General features: G+C 28.6%; 1 protein-coding gene across 1 annotated transcript; it reads right to left on the bottom strand.

The window, feature by feature from the left end:
* Positions 1–15,669: 15,669 nt before the first annotated feature.
* Positions 15,670–24,040, bottom strand: LOC142333330 (ras-related C3 botulinum toxin substrate 3-like). Its single transcript, XM_075380351.1, has 5 exons — positions 24,037–24,040; positions 22,517–22,697; positions 21,769–21,880; positions 19,305–19,422; positions 15,670–16,922 (listed from the first exon to the last, which is right to left on the bottom strand). Exons 1-5 carry the CDS (start codon positions 24,038–24,040, stop codon positions 16,717–16,719), a joined length of 621 nt encoding a protein of 206 aa, XP_075236466.1. The 3' UTR covers positions 15,670–16,716.
* Positions 24,041–24,134: the final 94 nt, after the last annotated feature.

Genomic DNA, 24,134 nt, shown 5'->3' with positions numbered 1-24,134 from the left:
TCATATAAAAATATACGCCATAAATTATCACAAAATATCTTAATTCATAATACAAATATTAAAATTTACCCTTTCATAATTTAATTCCTGGAATTTTATTTTTGATTTTGTACCAAAATCAAATTAGAAAAATTTGATTTAAAAATAATTTTCATTCATTATCCTGATGAGATCTGGTTAAAAAACAATCTTTTCAAAACTGTTCTAGATGAGCTGATCTCAGGGTTCTTAGAAAGGACTGAAATCTATCTTAGAAATATGTGTTTCCATGTCCCATGCAAGAGAAAAAAAAACAGTTCATTTTTTTACCAGTGGTGCGCTTATATTTAAGAGTACCCCTTCACTATGATATCAAATAATATGTGGGTTTTTTTATGGCTAATATACAAGTCTGGTTCCCATGAGATTGTTTTGACAAGTTAACTCTTGTTCTATGTACATTGCTTGTATGTACTAACTTGAGACATCAAGATAACAGTTTTAATGAAATGCCAGTGCATTAATTACTTCATTGACAGGGTTATCAGTTTAGAAACAGAATGAAAAATCAGACACTCAAAACTCTAATGGGGAATGAAAAAATGGAGGTAAATATAGTGGAAAGAACCTATAGCAGGGCTTTTAATTAAATGATGATGATGAATCAGTGCTGATATATATAAAAAAAATAATAATAGATGTTCCAGCTAAAGATTTAAAATTAAAATGAAATGATGGTAACTTTTCTTTATTAAAAAATATCACACTAATATTTTATTATTTATCATATTTGACACTATACTTTTCATGTAATGTCAAACTAATATTTGCAGTTTACATTGTTTCAAATTACATGATAGATCCTAAGCGTGATACCACAGGATGTAAAAACCTGAAGATATTTTTATTGTCTCCTAGGAACCCTAGCGATATTATGTTCATTGATATGGCATAAGTTTAATATTGTTATTTATTTATTATTACTTTTTTAGATAAATTTTACAACTGTTTCCAACACAAAGTATTTCTATCCATTTCTTCATTTTATTTCAAGGGATTTTTTAATTGATTTTACTTATTCTTTTTCTGCTCTTCTAATTAATTTTTGCTTCCCAAATAATGTAATCTAATAATGTCTCCCCTATGAATCATGAGACCTTGCCGTTGGTGAGGGGGCTTGAGTGCTCAGTGATACAGAGTAGCTGGACCGAAGGTGCAACCATATCGGAGAGGTATCTGTTGAGAGCCAGACTAAGGAATGATTCCTGAAAGAGGGCAGCAGCTCTTTCAGTAGTTATTAAGAGCGTAAGTCAGGACGACTTAAACGGCCATATCAACATCACTCAGTCCTCTGAGTACTGCGCAGCTGAAAGCAATGGAAAACTACAGCTGCTTTTTTTCCAAGAAAATGTAGCTCTCTGCATTTTCATATAGCAATGATGGAGGTGCCTTCCTTGGTAAAATATTCTGGAGGTAAACTAATCCTCCGTTCGGATCTACGGGTGGGGACTACTAGGGAGGGGGTAGGGAGTCACCAGAAAATTAAAAAATAACATTCTATGAGTCAGAGAATGGAATGTTAGAAATTTAAAAAAGGTTGGTAGGTTAGAAAATTTAAAAAGGGAAATGGATAGGATGAATTAGTGAGGTTCGGTGGGAAGAGGAAGGCGACTTTTGGTCAGGCGATTTTAGAATAATTAATATGTAAAACAAATTGTTAGGGATGTAGGATGTAAGGGGTATACCGAAATGAAACGACTAGCACTAGATACGGAATTTTGGAGAGCTGCATCAAACCCCAGTCGAATGACTGAAGAGAAAAAAATCTAATAATGTAATCACTTACCTAATGTTCTATATGGAAAGGCTAATCTTAGCAATTTATACGAAATTACAAGTAAAATTAACTACCTAAATAATTATACGAAGTTTTCATTTCATGATATACTAGTATGATATACTACACACCTACTAGATGCCCAAACTCATGAAATAAGAGGGTGCATCTTTCTCAAATTCTTTTGATGAAGCTTATTGAAGTTTAAACAAAGTCCATAGTAATTTCTTATTAATTAAGCCTGCAGGCTATCGCTAGGAGACAGTGTAATAAATACAATACTGAAGCAGATCGATAACAGAAGATAATAAAAGTGTTATTTGTTAACAACAGTTGACGATCGTTAACAATCTCTACAAATTACTGAACTTAAAAATATTGGGGTAAATTCATTGGATGCTGTTGGCATTTTTAAATAGCTATGATAAAATTAGTGTAATAGCATTAAAATAAAATACAATTACTGAATTATATGGTTATGTACATAGATGCACTGTATCAAGATTACACACTTCAAGGTCTTCACACACTTCAAGGTCTTCTAAACAGATATTTTTAGATGTCTTACACATTAAGAAAAAACATTATCATTGATTAGTATATAATTTGCAACCTGCCAGGTTGGTCTAGTGGTGAACGCGTCTTCCCAAATCAGCTGATTTGGAAGTCGAGAATTCCAGCGTTCAAGTCCTAGTAAAGCCAGTTATTTTTACACGGATTTGAATACTAGATTGTGGATACCGGTGTTTTCTGGTGGTTGGGTTTCAATTAACCATACTTCTCAGGAATGGTCGAACTGAGAATGTACAAGACTACACTTCATTTATACTCATACATATCCTCATTCATCCTCTGAAGTATTATCTGAACGGTAGTTACCGGAGGCTAAACAGGAAAAAGAAAGAATATAATTTGCATGAAAAATCAAATTTCCAGCAAGATGTTTTCAATATAACAAAAATAGTAATCCTTAGTGATGTTTAACATAAATTTAATACCTTACAAAAATTTTTAAATATTAATTTTATTTATAATTTGAAAACTGATATCATGTTTACCTCTATACTAATAATTAACGTGATGAGCCGTATAAATTCAACTTAGTGGAAAAGTCAATTGGAAAACTTACTCTATTGCTTGGCTTAGTTTGTTTTTGAGAATGGTTATGCCAGTTTCCGAGTCTTAAATTAGAATATGTTCAACCGTCTGATTTTTTTTTTCTTGTCTTCAGTCATTTAACTGGTTTGATGCAGCTCTTCAAGATTCCCTATCTAGTGCTAGTCGTTTCATTTCGGTATACCCCCTACATACTACATCCCTAACAATTTGCTTTTCATATTCCAAATGTTGCCTGCCTACACAATTTTTCCCTTCTACCTGTCCCTCCAATATTAAAGCGACTATTCCAGGATGCCTTAGTATGTGGCCTATAAGTCTGTCTCTTCTTTTAACTATATTTTTCCAAATGCTTCTTTCTTCATCTATTTGCCGCAATACCTCTTCATTTGTCACTTTATCCACCCATCTGATTTTTAACATTCTCCTATAGCACCACATTTCAAAAGCGTCTAATCTTTTCTTCTCAGATACTCCGATTGTCCAAGTTTCACTTCCATATAAAGCGACACTCCAAACATACACTTTCAAAAATCTTTTCCTGACATTTAAATTAATTTTTGATGTAAACAAATTATATTTCTTACTGAAGGCTCGTTTAGCTTGTGTTATTCGGCATTTTATATCGCTTCTGCTTCGTCCATCTTTAGTAATTCTACTTCCCAAATAACAAAATTCTTCTACCTCCGTAATCTTTTCTCCTCCTATTTTCACATTCAGTGGTCCATCTTTGTTATTTCTACTACATTTCATTACTTTCATTTTGTTCTTGTTTATTTTCATGCGATAGTTCTTGCGTAGGACTTCATCTATGCCATTCATTGTTTCTTCTAAATCCTTTTTACTCTCGGCTAGAATTACTATATCATTAGCAAATCGTAGCATCTTTATCTTTTCACGTTGTACTGTTACTCTGAATCTAAATTTTTCTTTAACATCAGCCGTTTGATTATGGAAATTAATAGCAGAGAAATAAATAAATAGATAAATTAATAATAGAAAATATTATCCTCTTTTTTTATGTAAAATTATGTAACAATGAATTAATTATGAGTTGCTGATAGATTCTGGGGGAATTCCTATGGTTGTATTCAGCCTGGTTATTGAACCTGAAGGAGATTTCTCACTGTTGAGCCTGAAGATATAATTAAAAGTAAACAATTTAATCATGTTCCTATTGTTACAGGAATTACTGATTAAGAGTTCATAAGCTGGAGTCAGAGTGATTTTTTTTAATTTAATTAATATTTTCTTTTATATCATGTATTTACAGATAAAGCAATAAGTTTTGAAATTATTGCTAATACATAAAGAATTGAGGGGGAGAAAACCAGTTTGTTCTGTTATCATTTAAATTACCATCAGCCATGAACAAACAGTATATGGACCACAAATCTATTATGATGAGCTATATCAAAAGTGCTGCAAGATGATAATTTTCATTTGGTTTGAACAAATCCGGCCAACTAGTATTGTTTTAGGTGTAAGTAAAAAGAAGAAAACCTACAACACCTCCAGAAACCATTAAGTAGTCTAGCAAATTATTCTAAATCCAAAATGCTCAGGAAGGCATCATACAAATTCACTTTTTATAAGAGGGAACTAAATGAACTTTACACTTGGATTCATCGTTCATTAGTACATCCCCTGTAAAAATACAGGTAGTACAAAACTTCCACCAAATGATTTACCTTCAAAACACAAATTTTTCATTCTACTACAAATGTTATTGTATGAAAATCCTAAAATTTTGAATACATCAGATGATGTTTTCACTTATCAGTTTATGACTGTCATTATGCTTATAATTTCCAATTTACGATCAATGCGTACGAGTAGGGATAAAATTCCAGTTTGCAGTTCTTAACAACTTTTTACAACAGCATTTTTAGATGGCTCTCGCACAGGGAAATTATAATGTTTTAGAAAATTTTCTTTTCAGTTTACTAATTTGATGCAATGATAAAATGATGTGATCACTAACGTACACTTTATTGCAACTCATTTCTTTTGTGAACAATTTTTAATTCTTGGGATGGTTATCAACAAATCTTGACAATTACAGAAACTAAACCACACCGTTAAACAAGAAATCTTAGCACCTACTGTCATGCATATACAACAGAAAGTTTTCATGAATAGATTGCTTACTGTTAATATTCTCTCATTACAACTGATTTTGCCAGATAGTGCAAATTTATGTCAATGTCTTAAGATCTGTCTTTTAGTCATGTGGAAGAATCTATTTTTAAAAGAAACTAATTTAAATATAAAGGTAATTGAATACAAAATGCTACTACTGTTACCACATTCAGTATCATTTCTAAATCAAACAATTCAAAAAGTGATATACTTTAAGTCAATCTAATGAAGGTATTACTACTAGTACTTCCTAAATATTTTTATTTTATATTACATAAAAAGTTTCATGATTGTGCATTTTATGTCAACTCCTATCCATCAGAATCTGTCACTTGATCAGAAAGAAATCACTAATCTGCGTTAGATGCGATTACATAACTTAGTGTGAATCCAAACCTTATTTACAAAAAAATAAATACACCATCGATATATTTCTTTATATATTAAAAGTTTATTTTGAAAATATCTGTGGATATATTTTAATTTTTCAAATGGAATGGTTGTACTCTCAACTTTATTGTAATTGGTAGACTTCCTCCACGGAATGGCGGTATAAACCATTATTTTAAGTCACACTTGTACAATTGCAGCTTAACAGCTCAACTGTTGGAGAGCAAAATTATAAAAAAAAAAGCTCAGATTGGGTAAAATTTTTAGCTCAAATTGGGTACACTATTTCGGCCTAAATCTACAAGTTTCTTTCTGTAAATGGTGCTAACCTTACTGCTGTTGTACTCTTATCCAGAAATTTAAGATTAAGAAAGGCTGAGTATGAAGAAAGAGATTACCAAGCTACAAAGGCATTTCTTTAGGAGGTCTGGATATTTATTTTTTCTCCAGGACTGTTATCTTCCCTTACAGAAATCTTAAAAATAAGAAAGATTTAACTTACTCTCACTACTCATATTTGCGCCGACTTAACCAAAATCAAAATGAATTAAATTAAGGTCTTAAACTTATTCTTTTTCAAATGTCATATCATCATCATGTCATCTTTTTCACCACCACATTCCTTCGGTTGATCAAACTTATTTTAGTATAGTTTAGAAAAAGTTAACATGTAATGTGCAGTAGTTCTAAAAGGGGTATTTAATAGAGCGTTGGTGAGGACAGAGTACCATTACAGAACACCATAGGTAGCAAGAAGCCAGTCATGATCTATCTACAACCCTGCTCAACTGAGCTTTCTAAACTTTGATAAGTAATATTATTTACCATACAATCAAACAGGTGGTTTTATTTATTTTCACAATTAACGACAATGCCCCCCCCCCCCAACTATAGTTAAAAAATGAGAAATATATCTGAAATAAATAAATATTCAAATTCTGATCAAGATAATAATTCAAGAATTTCTTTACTATTTTGCAAAAAAAAAAACTGCTTACTTAACAAAAATCTGCTTTTAATAACTTCCTTACTTCAGCCCTCTTTTGAAATTTTAGTACTTCAGAAATAAATATTTAATTCTATTTTAGTAAAGTTGAGTGCATTTAGTTTAGGTTTTTTATCTCATTTTTAGGAGTTGTAAATACATTAATCTGTTTTTTTTTTTTTTTAAATTATCTTTAACGATTTGATTACTATTGAACAAAGTTTATATGGCACTAAAATCAGGAAACCTTAATAATGGATACAGAACTTCTTGCATTGCATCAACTAAAGATGTAATTACACTTCATCTACATATTGCATGTTGATAGCACCATAGAAAAACCTTTTAAGGAAGCCTAATGAACTATTTACAAACATTTCTGTCTAAAACTTGCTTCCAAATTTAATTTTTTAGATGCTTTTGTGGGTGGCAATTAAAGAGTAATGTTTTTTTTACTATTTGATAGAATTTTCAACCAAATGGTTCATAGTGATCTAATAAGAGGGTTACTTACAAAAATAGCACAATCCTTCTCATGTATAACAAGTTCATTCCAGGCTTACCGGCAGAATATTATTCTCTCCTTAATTATTGGTTTAATATAAAAATCTACTATTCTTTAAAAAATAAAAGTTTTTAGCAATGGTATAACAGTCCAGTAATTGTTTTCAGTCTTTTGACAATAATTTTACATTCTGAAAATAGTGAATTATTTTTTTCTGGGAAAAAAGACAACACAATTAAAAATATGTTCCTTTAAATAGAAACAGAATTCCTATTTAAAAATAGAATTTATGATAGTTTCAGAAACTTGACATACCTAACTGCCTTAGAGTGTTACATCATACTTGTAATACAGATGAGAAATTTTGGACTAGCTTACTTGGGACTATGTTTTATTTTATATCCATTACCAGATATAAAATAATCAATAGTAAAAATTAATAAAGAAAATAAAAAAGTTATAAATCAACCCTAAAAAATTCCAGAAATATATGTCAAAACATAATTATGAAATAGTTCTTGTTCTAATTTTAAGATTTTTGCATTTGTTTCAATGGTTTACTGATTATTCAGTTATATTTAATGAATTTACAACAGCAAAATTACTATCAAGTTTAATGATAAAACATACTCATGTATTAAGTTACAAAAGATGTCATAACCAAATGAGAGATCCAGTAACTAATCGACAAATAGGTAAATTTATTGTTTAAAGAATGATTTTTGAAAAATGTATTTGTCTGTTTTTAAATATAATCTAAGTACACTCAAAATGTGGACTACAAAAGGATGCTTTGCATCGCATGGAGAGAAAAGAGGAGAAACATCTACATTATAAACAAACTGGGTATACGGAGGAGGTAGTCTGCAGTATGCTTCCAGAGCATCCTCTGCTCTTTCAGCCATATAATCCATTAATCCTGTGAAAATCTTGACGCTAGTACAGAGAAAAATCGAGGGCAGTAGATCACGTGGAAGACTACCAAAAAGATGACTGAACCAAACCAAAGAGGCATCTGGAGAAACGTTAGGCACATCGATTCAAATGGCAAAATACCATGAGCTATGCCGGGAAGGTTTTAGTGGGATACAAATCAGGTCACCAGCTCTCTGACTTAATTCTCTGTATATGTACATGTATAATGGGATATTTTATAAATAAATATACGGGTTATTTAAAAATTAAAATACAAATCTCTCTGGAGCTAAAACAGTATCAATATATTTTTTCACTTTACACTGTAATCTCCAGCACCATTAAATACATCTTTGTCTTGATGTCAAGGTTTTCCTGTTTTTCACATAAAATATGTGGCTTATTGTCTTCAACAAATAAATGATATAATTCATTCACGTCTTAAAATTCACACCTTGATTCAGAGAAACAAAAAAAAAAATCGAATTCATTGTTGAATTTGTTTATAATATTTAAAATGTTAAGTATTTGTAACATATGTAAAATAATAATACATCGTGCTTATTTTTTAAGGACATTCTCTGCATGATGAAAATAATTCTCATTATATGTCAAACAAAAAATTTTTATCATTAATTTCTAAATTCTTATATGGAAAGATATAATTTTTGATTGAGGGTTTTGAGATGTCAAATATGAAGAAGGATGTATAAACTGAGGAATGAGAAAGTAAAGAAGAAAGCAGCAGGAAATAGAGAAAAAATAAAACCTATTAGGACATGTGGTTAAGGTAGTGAAATCTTGGCAGCTGCATCAGAAGGATCACTAGAAGGATAAAGGAAGTGAAGAAGAAGGATGAAGTTAATAAGATGGATAGCAATGGCATGAGAGGCCTGTCTCTTAACTTCTAGGTAGTACTTGTGGACTTGTACGATCTTGCTGTAGAAATTCGTGACAAACAATTCCACTGTAGTTGAAGAAAACTGTTAAAAAGACCTTCACATTTGACCAGACTTGACATGCTTTTTTTTGTCTTAGTCTCCTCAGAAGACTTCCATCAGTACGACTGAGCCTTCATCTTGACGTTGTAGCCATACACCTAGTTATACTGTACATTGTTGGTTGAATTTTATAAAAATCATTCTGCAAAAGTTCCACATTAAATAAATATAGGGTGGGTGATATTGATAAGACACATTTATCACCATCTATGTAGAACACATTGTCAAAGGACGGGAGTTTTGCACTGTTTTCAGTGTTTGAAGTTTACATCCCTTAGATGGGCGCCACCTTGACGAGAACAACCTTTGACCCTAACAATCATGTTCAACATAGTTTGGTGCAGGGTTTTGGCAGGGATTGCTGCTTTGGTAGTGGGCTCTCTGGTGTATACCTACTCCTTTTGATAACCCCTACAGGAAATAGTCTGGTGGAGTTAGAGTGGGGAATCTGGATGGCCAATGGATATCAATAAATCTGGAGATGAGGCGTCCGGGGAAGTGCCATCAAAGGGTTTTCATTGAGACTACTGCAGTATGACTAGTGTGCCACCAGTCGTATTGCAGTAGTGTGATGCAGCAGGATGGTGCCTATCCTGCTGCATCCACATGTCCCTTAGGCCAAGCCGTCTCATTTCGGGAATGTGGTGTGTAATGAGTCATGTCTGTTGTACCACTGTTGAGCGATACATTTGCGAACATATTTCATCCCTGGCACTGTTCAATGACATTTCATGCAACAGTTGCGAATTTTGTCTATCCCTATAATTTTGTTATTTATTGACATAACCACCGAGGTGGAAATGAGCTTTGTCGGACATGATAAGGTGTTGCATGAAGTCATCACCTTTGCTGATAGCCAATCAAATGTGGTTCATTGAGCCTTATCTTGATCAAACAATTTATGCACCACCTGTACCTTGTACGGATACAGTTGTAAGTCCTTTTTAAGGATTTTCCGCACATTGGTAAGTGGTAAGTAACGCACTTGACGACACAATTGCTGAGGTTTAATTGCTTTGGTTCTTTGGACCAAATTCCAAAGAACCAAAGTTTTTGTTCATGTCTATGGTCTCACAAAAGTTGTGCACTGTATGATGCAGTTTGATCTTTCGGGATAGTGCTACACATTTCTTAAAACGTTGTTTGAAACGCTGTTCTGCTGTGATAATGGAGCACTACTGAAGAACACCTGCACGATGTACAAAATTTCAACAGCGGTACACATTATGATGATTCCCTACCACAATGAAAGAAACGTGTATCAGTAACTCCCATCCTTACACTTACTGTTAAGCTATATGAAAAACATGCACGACTGTTATTGCTCGCACTATTTAAAATATAAATATGTCCCATCAATATGGCCCACTCTGTTTATAAAAACAAAACGTATAAAAAATAAGTTCCCCCTATTTTGTTTTCTAATTATTATTTATAGAACCCTGACGAATAGCATATCTACTTTTTACAGAAATACTAAACTATTTTTAACTTAATCTAAAACTTTCGTTGTCATATTGGACTTACATTTTTTAAATGTCTGGCAGTTCGTATGTCACATTTCCAAGTAAAATTTAACAAAAAAATTGATGGCAAAAACCACGCATAAATATCTCTATAAATTTTCAAGCTATAGCCATTAAAAAGCCTACTGACTGAACTTTCAGTACCAAAAGTTTTATTAACAATAAAATAAACAAATCATTTAAAATAATATTTAATTCAATTTTTTTTTAAATTGAAACTATTTTACAGCTAATGTTAAAGAAAAGAAATTAATTCTACTTATGTTATTAGTGGAACTGTAGGTGCTGAAAATGAAATCCTCTAACCTCTATACAACAGTTATAATCTGTATTGAAATGTTCTCCTTCCATTTGCAGGTGTAAAGGATTGAGATGCATCAATTTTCCTATTCCCCATTTCTTCAATTATCTACTGTTCAATTATGACTGTTTAAAAAAAACATTGAAGTGGTTCAAAAGATTAATTTTTAACATAAAATTAATGAATGTCTCCGTGTTAGAGTGGTAGTGTCTCAGCCTTTTATCTGGAGGTCCTGGGTTCAAATCCCAGCCCGGCCTGGCTGGGAATATATATTTCATATATCTGCGAATGTTTTTTTTTTTTTTTTTTAGGAACTGTTGTAAGAAGAATCCTTAATCAACAGGTCTTTTAAAGGGTAGTATCTTGACGAAGAGCATTAGATTTTAAACTGAAATGATATATCGAACAAAAATATGGCATTGGTCCAGGATTCTGTAAATTAATGATAGAAAAAAATTTGGGGGGAAGTTATTTTATATATATTCTTTCACTTGATTGTCAAGTAGTTATTACCTCAATACAACAGTTATTTATTACCGTATTAAAATTTTTATAATTCAATGTTTAAAAAAGACCTAAACATTTTGTTTAAAAGTAAATTTTTTATTAATAATAATTGAAATTATTAAACAAAATCTGTTAACCTATAAAAAAAAAACTTATTTTTTCATAGGTAAATTTAATTTTTTTAATAGGTTATGTTTACCTTTTAAGGCATATGGTTTAAAAACAGTTTTAAATTTTACTTAATGAAAATTAATTGATTGTAAAATGTATAATACTATAAAATTGTAACAGCATATATTAAATTATGACCGCTAAACCATATATTATAAAATACTTAAATAAAAAAAAAAAAAAGTTTTTGACCCTCATTAGAATGAGAAAACGATCATTGCAATGATGTTAAAAAAAATAAATGGATAAATACAAATGTTAAATAGAAGTAAAAAAAAAATTAACACAGGAAAAAGGACTAAGAGATCTTTATATATAAACAAATTTTCAAAATTAATTATAACAAAATTCAATACTGCATTTGTTTTTATAACAGATATACTATCAAATAAAATAAAAAAAAAAAAACTTAAAAATAAAACTAATATATAATAAAAATAAATAAGCTATAAATATTACATATATAATTATTTGGCACAATAACAATGGCAAAAAAACAAAATAGATAACATAAAATTAATTATAAACAAACAGACTGACAACATTTTACAGTATTTTTTTTTATACTATTTATAAAAATCAAAATGAATTTTCAAATAAACAGGATAAAATTTTAAATAAAAATAGATGTTCCAAAAAGGAGTGCAACTAAAAATTTGAGAAAATTATAACTAATAGGAATTATTATTGTAATGTTGCTAACAATGTGGCTTATGTTTCATTAGACAATCAACAATACTTCTCTGTTAAAATACAAAATAAGATATATCAAAGCTAAGGTTTTATAGTTTTATAAAAAATAAACTGTAAAAAATGCTCCATAGCTTAAAAATATAGCCAGTGAATATTAGGTTTTAATACTAATCACAAATTATTAGATTATACTTTGATTTAGTTTTTTTTTTTTTTTTAAATAGTTACATACTTTAGATAAAAAATAAATATAATTTTTACATATAAAATCTATTCAAAAATTATTTACTTTAGGGTTTTTTTAGACTGCTTTAGGGGTTTTTATGTAGTGGATTAGTTTCAAGTGGTTCAAAGATTTATTTTTTATGAGGAAATTAATGAATAGAAAATGGATTAATAAATTTTCACATATGTAATTTTAATTTTATTTATTTTTTTTTTTAAGGTAAGGAATTGTCCTAAGAAGAATCTTCAGTCAATAGGTTTTTTAAAGAGTATTATTTTGAAAATGGACAGATAGATATCTATGCGCACTATATATATATATATATATGATTTTTTTGGTTTATATACAGAATATCCCGTGATGAGGAATATGATTTTGATTTAGTATCGCTCGCCCATTCTCCCACCAATTCTATTGAAGCTTTACAGACTTTTTAAGGAAGGATCTAAAAATTTTCTGTAAAGATTTCAACCTTCTAGGATTTATACAAATGAAATAGCGGCTTTCAAATAAAAACATTAATTTTAGATAAACGACATCTTTATTTATTACAAAATAACCGGTAAAAGTGATTAAAAACAGATTATGTATTGTTAAACAACTGTTCAAATTGAACATAATTAATTAATAATTAGTCATAACCATGACTAATTGATATTTTTATCTGAAAGCCTCCATTTTGTTTCTATAAATCCTAAAGGTTACAATTTTCACAGAACATTTATAGAACTTTCATTAAAAGGTCTGTAGCTTCAATAGAATCTGTGAGGGAACGGGCAAGCGATACTAAATGAAAAGCATCGTGGAACATTCTATATATGAGTTGTAGATTTCAAATTTGCCTTAGTTTTCTCTAAAATGCCTCTAAAAAAAATAAAATACTTATTTCGCGATATTCCCCACCCTCTTAACAAATTTAGAAAAAATAATATGATCAATGCCCTATATATATATATATATATATATATATATATAAATATTTAAAGAAAATCTATTTGGTCAATTCTGATACAAGGCCAAAAAATGTGCAATAATATAAACGTACGTACATACATACATGTTTTTTGGTCTAAATGAACTAGTTGAACTTTACAATGTAAAGATATGCAATAAACCCAAAACCCCATATTTGATACGATTACCATACATTCTCCTATAATATAACTAACTAATCTACCTATGTTCGCTGAGAAAATAATATATATACACACTTATAATAAAAAACAATGTTTTTTAAATTTTATAAATAAATAAAAAATGCTTAAATGGTAAAATATTATTAAGTTTACAAAATTAAAGGAAGAGTTGTTTATTATGTACTTAGTGAATAATCTTTATTATGCAACTTAACTTACTTACTGGCTTAATTTTTATTTATTTATTTTTTCACGCTACTGGCTTAATGTTCAATGTTACTTTCATTAAGTATCACCCCCAAAAAGAAAGTCCCTATTAAAAACTATAATTGATTAATGAATAATTAATCAATTTTTGAATAGATTTTGGGAAATAGAATAACTTTTTTAAGAAGTTTCTAAAATATTTTGGACCATTGTCGATAATTCTAGAATATGTTTAAATATTAGTGTATTTTAAAACAAGAGCAAAAATTGTTTACAGTAAGCGTTGGATTAGTATTAAATCATTACAGCCTTGAACTCTGTTGTATTATAGTATGAAAGCTTTATTTGAATGTGTATTGTACATATTTCTAAGTAGTACAATAGGTATTTGTAATTGTATATTTATGTGTGTTTAAAATATATAACTTATGGCTTTTAATGAAATCCTTTTCAAGGATCATTGTAGGATTAATTAGTTTAAAAAATTTTAATTAAATCAAATTAAAAATTACATATTTGTTCAGTTACATAAGTTATTGTATTCTATATAGTTTGAAAGTTTAAAATACATGTTCTTAATTCAAACTCCTTGTGTTTTCATTTAAATCATACTAACGTAGGGTAATAAACAGGGTAAATTTTAAAATGTAAATTGAACAAGAAATGCAAAGGAAATTTATTTTCTTGTGAACAGTTAGTGACAATTTAAAAAAAAAAAGGAATACATGAGCCTATGAAGAAATTATGGCCCCCAAGCAACACAGAGTATATTAAGCTAGTAAAATCAAAAAGCCTGCACTTCCTCGTAAAAAAATTATCAATAAAATAAAAATAAGGCAATACTTAATTAACATTCAATCAAAATTTTTTCCACACTAGAAAAGGTTTTCTGAACTTTACTGAAAAAAAACTTTAACTTTTTTCTTAATAATCCTCTCACAACGTATCAACAATGTTATTTTTTTCTATAAATTAACGACCAAGGTAATTAAACAAAGTAGTTCCCAGGTTCAAATCCTGGTTAGGTACGCCATTTTTCATACGCTATATAATTTCATTTCCTTATCTTATACGATGTACAAGCTTCAAACTTATGTGGCAATATCATGCATCTCAAAAAAAAATTCCATTGGTATATATTTTTTCAAAGAATGTGTTGAAGCAGAAAAAGTAGAGAAAAGCATAAAATGTATTTTATACATTTTCATTAAAGTAATAAAATTTTTATAACAAGAATTACCATACAATGCAAATGTAATAAATTTAATCCTAATAATTTTTTTTTAAATTAAAATAATGAAATAAAATTACTAGATTGTTGGTTCTAAGGTTAAATACAAAATAAATTTGAATATTTGACTTTTGGGAACACCTCTTTAAATATTAGATTAAATAATCTAGAATACAAAAAAGATTAATAAAAATTAAGGTGTTAAAAATTGTATAAAAATAAGGCCGTAAAAGCAGGAGTCCTGGGAAGTGTTGACCAAACTAAAGGAACTGATTAACGACTTCAAAATAAACAAAAAATTCACATTTACAACAAATGTTTTATTTCGCTTTATTTTCCTCTCAATCTGCCATTTTATGTTTTATTAAATAAAATATTTTAATTTTAAGAACAGATGCAGATATCTTAATTAAATTTTGTGTATTTTAACCCTAACAGTATTCTCTATAAAAAAAAATTATCATCAAAAAACCAAAATACCAGCTTTTTAAATTGTTTAATCATTAATAACTCTGTAAATATTAGTTTTATTGGATTATATTTGTTAAGCATTTTATTTTGAACAAAATGATACATTATTTTTTTTTAATTTGTTAATAAACAGCAGAAATTATTTAAATTTGTTGGAAAAATTATACAAGTAATTTTGTTCATGTTTACACAAAATAATAATAGAGATTATTATTAGTTTAACAATTATCAATTTAAACTATTTCACCTGTTTATCAAATAATTTAACAAATGAAGTGTCATTCTATATATAATAAGACTAACATTTTGTCTAATAAAAATAATTCAGTAACATATTATATACAGAACTATTAATGAAAAAAATATTTAATAGCTGCCAATTTGGGATTCTCAAAAAAATTGGTAAACTTATTTATTGTGAAGATGTTAACAGATATATATATATATATTTTCCTATTATGTACATTGCAATAAGTAACTAGTGAAAAATAAGGAACACATTCAAAAGTCAACGATACATATGAGATGTATGAGGTGTAGTCTTGTACAGACTCAGGCTAACCATTCCTGAGAATGTGGTTAATTGAACCCCAACTACCAGGTACATGTGTAACTAATAGATTTTTATTTAAATAATAAAAATCGGCAAACAAAGAACAGAAAGGACATACATTTATCGAAATAAATCATTTTGTTTATTTTAAAGTCCTGAATCAATCAATCCCTTCAAGTTTGACCAACATTTCTCGCACTTCTGTATAAATGTGAGCATTCCATTTTACAATTAATCCATTAATTGATAATTTAAAATCAGTCCATTTATTTATGAGAATTCTTAAAATACTTTATCTTAAATTAATTAATATTTACATTTTTATATTAAACATAAGAAAAAAAATTTAACCACAATAAGAATATAAGCTTAAATCTATCAACTTATTTTTTACTAATTGTTACATTATTTTTAAAATCACACTTTATGGAAACTTTTTTCTATTATTTCAACAGTTCTACCAACTTTTAAACTTTTTTTTTAATTAATAAAAGAAGATATTAAAGATAATAATTAATTAGAAATTTTAGTTTAATATTCTTTTAACTTATAAATTAACAGACGTTCTTTAAACTTTTTAAGTTAACTTTAAAATCAATTCTTAATTTTTTATATACCAACTGAAAAAAATGAATTTATTTTGTACATTTCACTACTCTTGTTAAAGAGTAGTAAATACTTTTGTTATTTAATAAATAAATACAACGCTTAATTTTTTCCTACCTAAAATATAATTGTTGGCAAATTTGGTTACAAGAAATCAATTTTATTTAAATAAGAAAATAAAATAAATTTATTTAAAAAATAACACAATTAATTATAAATTAAAATACGTTGCAATTTCTTGTTTTAGATGGATGTTTTTTAATCGATGCCCTTACAGACTCTGTAAATATTTCAGTCAAACCATTATTTTCTAAAGCAGAGCATTCCATATATTTCACAGCTTTTATTTTACGTTGAAGTTTTTTGCCTTCAGAGTATGTTACCATTGGAGAGTCTGATGCACAACGTAAGTCTGTTTTGGTAGCTGAAAAAATAAAAAAATAAATGATCAGTAGAACATCTGACAATAATAAATAAAAGTAAAATAAAATATTAATTGGGGGATGTAGAAATGCCAAATTTATGATGAGTAAAGATTCATACAAAATGCAAAATTTTTAATTGTTAATAAGTTGAGATTTAATAGAGACTAATAAAAAAGGATGTTTGATAATACATGAAAATTCAAGAAATAGTAGTTCTACAATCAACCCAAAGTAGCGTAGTTTATTGCTGAGATCAGTCTTAGTTTACTGCATCTCTGTTGAGAGTTTACAACAGATATGTCAGATATATTCATAATTCTATTGTTACCAGTGATCTGAGTCCATCAAATATTGTGATTGGTGAAAAAGAATTTTATGCTGATAAAAAATTACTTTTTAAAAGGTAAAATTGCACAGGGAACTAAAACCAAGCCTGATAAATGTTACGGTGAGTCAGCTCCAACAACTGGTATACAATTTACAAGCCGTTCGGTTACTTCAGAGTGGTCATACGGACATAAAGGATGCTGAATGTTCTGCACAGCTTTTCAAGATTACAACTACAGAGGATACTGAAAAAATATACATAATGGTGATGAAGGATAGAAGATTGAACATGCATGAGAATACTAAGATGACAGACGTACATAAGCAAAACTGACCACAAAATTAATGCTATGTTTGTTCACAATTGATTTTGAAGACTTAGATAAATCGTACTATACGGATGGGATCAAAAAACGTCATCAGACTAAATAAATAAAACATCAAAAGAAAAATCTTTTAAATATTAAAACAGAATGAAGGTAAAGGAAACACCTAAAAATATATACTTCAATTTTAAGAGGTGGGGGTTGATTCTTTTGAAAAACTTTGATTTATAAATGCAATGTAGGGAACAAATCTGCCAAAGTTTTTTTCTAAAAAGTTTCAGAAGAAAATTGAACTTGGTTTTTCCGATATCCCCTTCCCGCTGAACGAATTTTGAAAAAGATTTAATATGATCAATGTCCCATACAAAGAAATATTTGAGCCAAATTTGAAGATAATCGATCTTGTTGTAAATCCGTCTTGTAACCTGATATAAAAGACCAAAGCAGAGCGACACACAGATACGTGCATACATGTTTTTTTTTTTTTTTTGGTCTAGATCAACAAGTTGGAAACTAACACAAAGATTTTCAAAAAAAAGCCAATATCCTATTTCTCACACCACCCCCATACTTTCTTCTTTAATATAACTATTCTAGCTATAATCGCAGGGAAAGTAAAAATTCACCATTTTTTTAAGCACTGCCTGAAGGAATCCCACCTCATAGTAAGCCTATAGAAAAGTTCAATATTTCTGTAATCTAACCATTATTTGATTGTAAACCATCTAAAATTATTAAAAACATAAAAACAAAAGCATTTTAATTTTTTTTAAATGTCAAAAAAGTTTTAATTTAAAAATTGCTGCATTGCAACTACTATTTTTACAATCATATAAAATTAGCAACTGTAATAAAATTTTCGAATCATTTTTCAAATTAAAAAAAATATTTAAAATTACTTTAAATTAATTCTAACATCTATAAAAGGAATTTTCAACTTTCTTAATTATATATTATTTTCCGTAAAAACTTTCATAACGGTCAATCATGTTTATACTAGATCTTTCATTTACATATCATTTAAAATTACACTGAAAAAGAAAAACACTGCAAAGAATTACATAAATTTCTGGTTAAATCAGTAAAGTTATGTAACTCTGGGTATCAGAAGACTTTGCCGTCAACAGACTACTATTTAGGAGGAAAATTATTATTAATAGTCTTTAATAGTTGTATGGATTTGCTTCAGTATACTTTTAATTTGCTAGATTTTTATGAAAACAATGATATTTTCTAAGAGCGTGATGTTTTGTTAAGAGAGTGAATTACAGATGAATTGAAAGTATTTCCCCAAATGTAAAATTGTTTTTGTACTGGCAACTAGGAGTCAGGGATCCGAGATATCAAGGAGTTTATAACAGGCTACAAAATTAATTTGAATGTCAAAACACATTGTGATTTTGTTCAAGTCAAGAAGAAAGATCCTGTCAATAAAATACACAAATAAAAAATAATTTACCGGTTTCCGATCTCCTCAGTAATAGTAAGATTTGGGAAGAATATTTATTGGTGCTCCAGAATTTTATGGAATACTGTAAGTGATCAAGGGGTAATTTTATTTTAACATGTGATTTCAATGGAGAGATTTTAAAATAAGTAATAAGCTTATGAAATAATCAAGAGTGATAGCAATTTACATTCAGTTAGGTAATTTAAAGAAACGAGAGGTCGACAAGTTTTTGGAACACATTATACTTGATATAAGTGTGGATTGAATATGATACTCACCTACTAGTATAATAGGGGTATGTGGACAATGATGCTTTAGTTCTGGATACCATTTTGTAGTAACATTTTCATACGAACTTCGATTATCAACAGAGAAGCACAGTAAGAAACAATTTGTCTGAAACAAAAAATAAATATATAAATCTAATTCACAAGTTCTTCTAAATTTCAAATTTTAATTAATTAATATATGATGAGCGACCTTTAGACAAAATTTTAAATTAAAAAAATAAAACATATTTCACACAAAAATTGTTTAAAATTTTATTTGCTTTAATTCTTTTGTCCATTGAAAATCTATTTTTGATCAGGTTTTTTGCATTCGTCAATGTTTCATAAACCCCTTGTAAGTGTTTTGGCTTGTACTTTGGTTATTACCTCTGAATGTAACAAATTCTATAAATGGGGAATTGATGGTATTAAATTTTGGAAAAAATTAAAAATATGAGAGGGGTAGTTGTCACTACTTTTAATTTTTTACATCTTGTATAATGGTGACAGAAAATTTAACCCACCGGGTAGGTCAAACGGTGAAAGCGTCTTCCCAAATCAGCTGATTTGGAAGTCATGAGTTCCAGCATTCAAGTCCTAGTAAAGGTAGTAGTTATTTTTACACGGATTTGAATACTCAATCGTGGATACATCGGTGTTCTTTGGTGGTTGGGTTTCAATTAACCACACATCTCAGGAAAGGTCAAACTGAGACTATACTAGACCACACTTCATTTACACTCATACATATCATCCTCTGAAGTATTATCTGAACACTAAAGGCAACACTTTGGCACTACCAAAAACAGGAAAGAAAAAGTATGATAGAAGTTATTTAATATTCAAAATTTAAAGTCGATCAAGTTTTGGGAGTGCAGGATAATCAAAATTATTTCTAAACATACTTTGCCACTTATTTCAAAAACCTGTTGATAAAAAAAAGTTGAATTTGATTAAATATATCCCCAGTTTCAGCCTTATTTTTGACCCAATTCACAGAGGTAATCATGGTACCCATTACTCTTTTCGTTTCAACCACTACAGATCACATTAACATAGTTTTGATTTCTTTTTCTTTTCCCAAAAAGTTTTCCTTCTTTTGCTCTGTTACTGTCACCTTTTTTCCATCCATCTATTCGGATTTATACCCTTCTTCTTCTTCTTTCTCTGTGGAAACTTCAATTCTCAAATCACTTTTCTAAATTTATTTCTGCCTTTACACAGATCCTTAGAAATGAATTGAAAAACTTTAAACATTTCTATTTCTTTAAACCACTTGGTCTTTGTGGCTCTGTTTATGTAGAAATGAAATATTTATTTTGTTAATCTTTGGTTGTTCATTCTGCATAAATGTCCATAAAACGTTTTCACTTTTCAATTTGTAAATTCCATCTTCATATTTTGGTCCCCAAATTTTTCTTTAAATTCTTTTTTCTACTTTTGCCTTTTGTTGTTCTGAAAACAATTGCAGATATTCTGCCCCACACAGTGCTTCTCGTAGGACTACAGATTTATAATTTGGAAAGGGATTTTCTATTGTATATATTCTTCATGAGATGACGGGCTGTTTCCATTTTTTATACTCTATTCATCTCATTTTTTTCAATTAAATTAGGTGTTGCGATTTCTCCCAAATATTTAAATTTTTGAACTCTACTTATTTCTTTGTTGTCAGAAATTTTAAGGGTTTGAGTTTTGTTCTCTTTGTCACTGAAAGACCAGTTATTCTTAAGAAATATGAAGACCAATTTTGCTTGCACATTTGCTTAGTTTTTGAATTTTGATTTTAGCCTCGCCTATAACTTTTGCAAAAATTACAATATCGTCTGCGAAGGCCAGAATGTTTGTATTTAAGAATTTAGTTTTAGTGTCCATTTTTTGATTAGCTTTTTAAGTTCTTTCTTCCATTTCTCCTATAAGGTTTTCAAGGGCACAATTAAAGAGGATCACAGACAGTCCATCTCCTTGCCTTACTCCAGTTTTAATCTCTAATGGTTTTGAAATTTCCCGTAAGAATATCACTTTTGATTTTGTCTTTGTTAATATTACTTTTATAATGTTTACTTTCTTGAAAGCTATTTTAAAATCTTCAAGGATTTTACAAAAGAAATTCCCTGTGGATGAAGTTACTTAAAATCAGTAATCAGATGAAGTTTCTTAAAATCAATAAAAATTCTAATAATTCTGGGTTTTTTAATTTTTTGGTATAGTATAATTTGTTTTACATTAAAGATGTGCTCTGAACAACTTCTTCCAGGTATCCATTATTACTTTCCTTAGTAAACTACCTTTTTACTTTTTTTTTGCCTTGCTGAATAACATGCACTAAATCAAGCTGATCAAAGTAATTAATTACTTTGATATATAAACCTTTAAGGTCAAAACAAGAGACCTTAACTTAAAATATTAATTTTTTTTTAAACCTGAGTTTTGAAGATTAAAAATCAAACTCTTATTAATTGTAAAAAAGTACAAGACTTAAAAAGTGTTTCTCACAAACTACTAAATACAGATGTAACTTTTTTATCAAATTTGACATCCAAACAATCATACAAACATTTTCAAATTTATCCTTTATAACAACCCTAAAAATTTAAGTATGGCTTCAATCTTATTCTTTGAACAGCAAATTAGGGCGATATGTTTCACTACCATTAACTTGAAAAAAAGGATTTCTGGATATATATTTATGAAAAACCTTTTGTTTATTTCCAAATTAAATCCCAAATTATGCCATCCAATTTTCAATTAACCTGTATATTTCATTTACAGTCTGAACTGTGATATACATAATAAAAAAGGTTTTTCACACTGTAACTTTCCTTTTTATATGAGTAATTGATCAAACAAGAACTATGCATTATATTGGATTACTACTTTGATATATGAATGGTACAATAATGTAAAATCCACCTGTTTGGCTCATATAAAAGTTCAAACAATCATTCCAAATAGATTAATATCTATAAAATTATGCTATCATCTGTAGTTTGACATGCTTAAAATGATGAAGGGGTTTTTATTATTATTATAAACAAGGATTTTAACTTTTAATTTGTAAAAAAGAACTACTTTTGTGACTGAAGATAAAAGAAAAAATGTCATTTTATTTCTTTTACAACCTACTTTTTACAACACACATAAAAATGATAATTTAATTTGTTTTCAATATAAAGATCTAAACAGCATAAATGAGAGTATATATTATCCAACATAATTACCTATGACATATATCGACAGCTAGTCCGCACGGCATATCTGATTCAGACTTATATAAAACAATACCAGCCTGAGGTGGCATGGAGTTCTCCAAATTTATGTATTTTATACTATAACCAACAGTCCAGAATAATTTTTGAGACATAGAATCAATAGCCAAATCAATTATATTTCCATTTTGTTCTGAAAATAAAACAAGTATAAATTATTACTTAATTAACACATCAACTACTTACACACTGACTTTCACAAAAAAAAAAGCAGTTAAAGTAATAATTATTTTTCTTTTTTTTAAAGATTTTCATTCATATCAGAATGAAACCATGGCTCAAGACCAGTATTTGACCAAAACACAGTACGCTGTCAGACTAACAAAAAATCAATTAAAAGAATATAATTAGTTTAGATTACATTGTATCATGTGTAGGCTGAGTGGGAGTAGGCGTTCATTCTCCTCTCTCCGGTAGACCAGACCGGAGTCTGTAAATTTTGCACTCATTTATGAGTTATAACTTTAGCTGGGCTCATTAAGGGAACTAGGTCTAAATTTCGTTGCGATCAACACTTTTAGTGGGAAGTTGTTGTTATATTGCCTCGAATTGGAGACATTCATAAAATTGGCTCATGTTCTGCGTGTAAATTTAATCTTAATCACACTAGTGGGGATGAATATAAAAACTATAATCTTTATAAACATTTAATTATAAGGTTCAATTATCTTAACATCTGGCACTGTTAGTATTATACAATTTATATAAAAATAGAGAATCCACTTACCAACAATTGTGAGTATCAACTATCCAAGTGCTTTCGGATTATTCCTCCATCATCAGGGATTACTGATAAATTATGAATTTTATAGTTGTGCATATAAATTTTTATAAATGTAATCAATACATAACAGTTGTAAACATCTTACTGACAAGATGTTTTCTTTTAACGTTGACTTATTTTAACTATTGACAATCAACTGTTATGAACATAATAATTTTAAATTTTATTTTAATTTTAATTCCCATTTATAAAAATGTTTAATTTTTATATAAATTTAATTATAACTATGTAGTTTGCTAAGCAAGATTTAATTTTTTTCACAATGAGTTCAGGATATGTTATTACATAGGTTCTCTTTATAATTAAAATATGTTAATACAATCACTTCATTTTCTCTGAAATTAGGTTTAAGAATGAATATGACACAACAATATAGAATATTGAGCTACCAATATATAAACAAATTTATTCTGCTGATATTTAGAGTATTCACATATCATTTCAGCTATTTGACAGTTTCACAAATTACAAGCATCAAGAAGTACTTTACTTCTTTTAAAGAATATTAAGTTTTTTCATTAAGTGTAATTGTAAAATCTAATAAATAATATACATAGAAGTAATAAAAAACTATTCAATTTAAAAATATTTGATATCCTGAAAGTGGTGTATTAATGACAATAGCCTACTGGGTTATAGAGAAATTATTCCTGATCAACCAATTTAATTTTTCTTGTACGCTTGTAACCCATACTTCAGAAACCACCTATCTATTCTTTTCATTTCTAAATTAATTATCATCCATGTTCTACTACCATAAAGGATACACTTAAAAAATATTTTTAA

Source organism: Lycorma delicatula, chromosome 12 (genome assembly GCF_047948215.1).
Source record: "Lycorma delicatula isolate Av1 chromosome 12, ASM4794821v1, whole genome shotgun sequence".
NCBI lineage: Eukaryota > Metazoa > Arthropoda > Insecta > Hemiptera > Fulgoridae > Lycorma > Lycorma delicatula.
The sequence above is the reverse complement of the archived record's forward strand: the minus strand, read 5'-3'. Positions and strand labels throughout refer to the sequence as shown.

What these genes read in the sequence shown, in the direction of transcription:
- LOC142333330 (XM_075380351.1), bottom strand. An exon ending in GCTGTCGATATATGTCATAG is followed by an intron (nt 21,881 to 22,516) that starts GTAATTATGTTG and finishes TTAAATTTTTAG; the next exon opens with GGTTGTTATAAAGGATAAAT. An exon ending in AGAAACACTTTTTAAGTCTT is followed by an intron (nt 19,423 to 21,768) that starts GTACTTTTTTAC and finishes TTTTTGTTTCAG; the next exon opens with ACAAATTGTTTCTTACTGTG.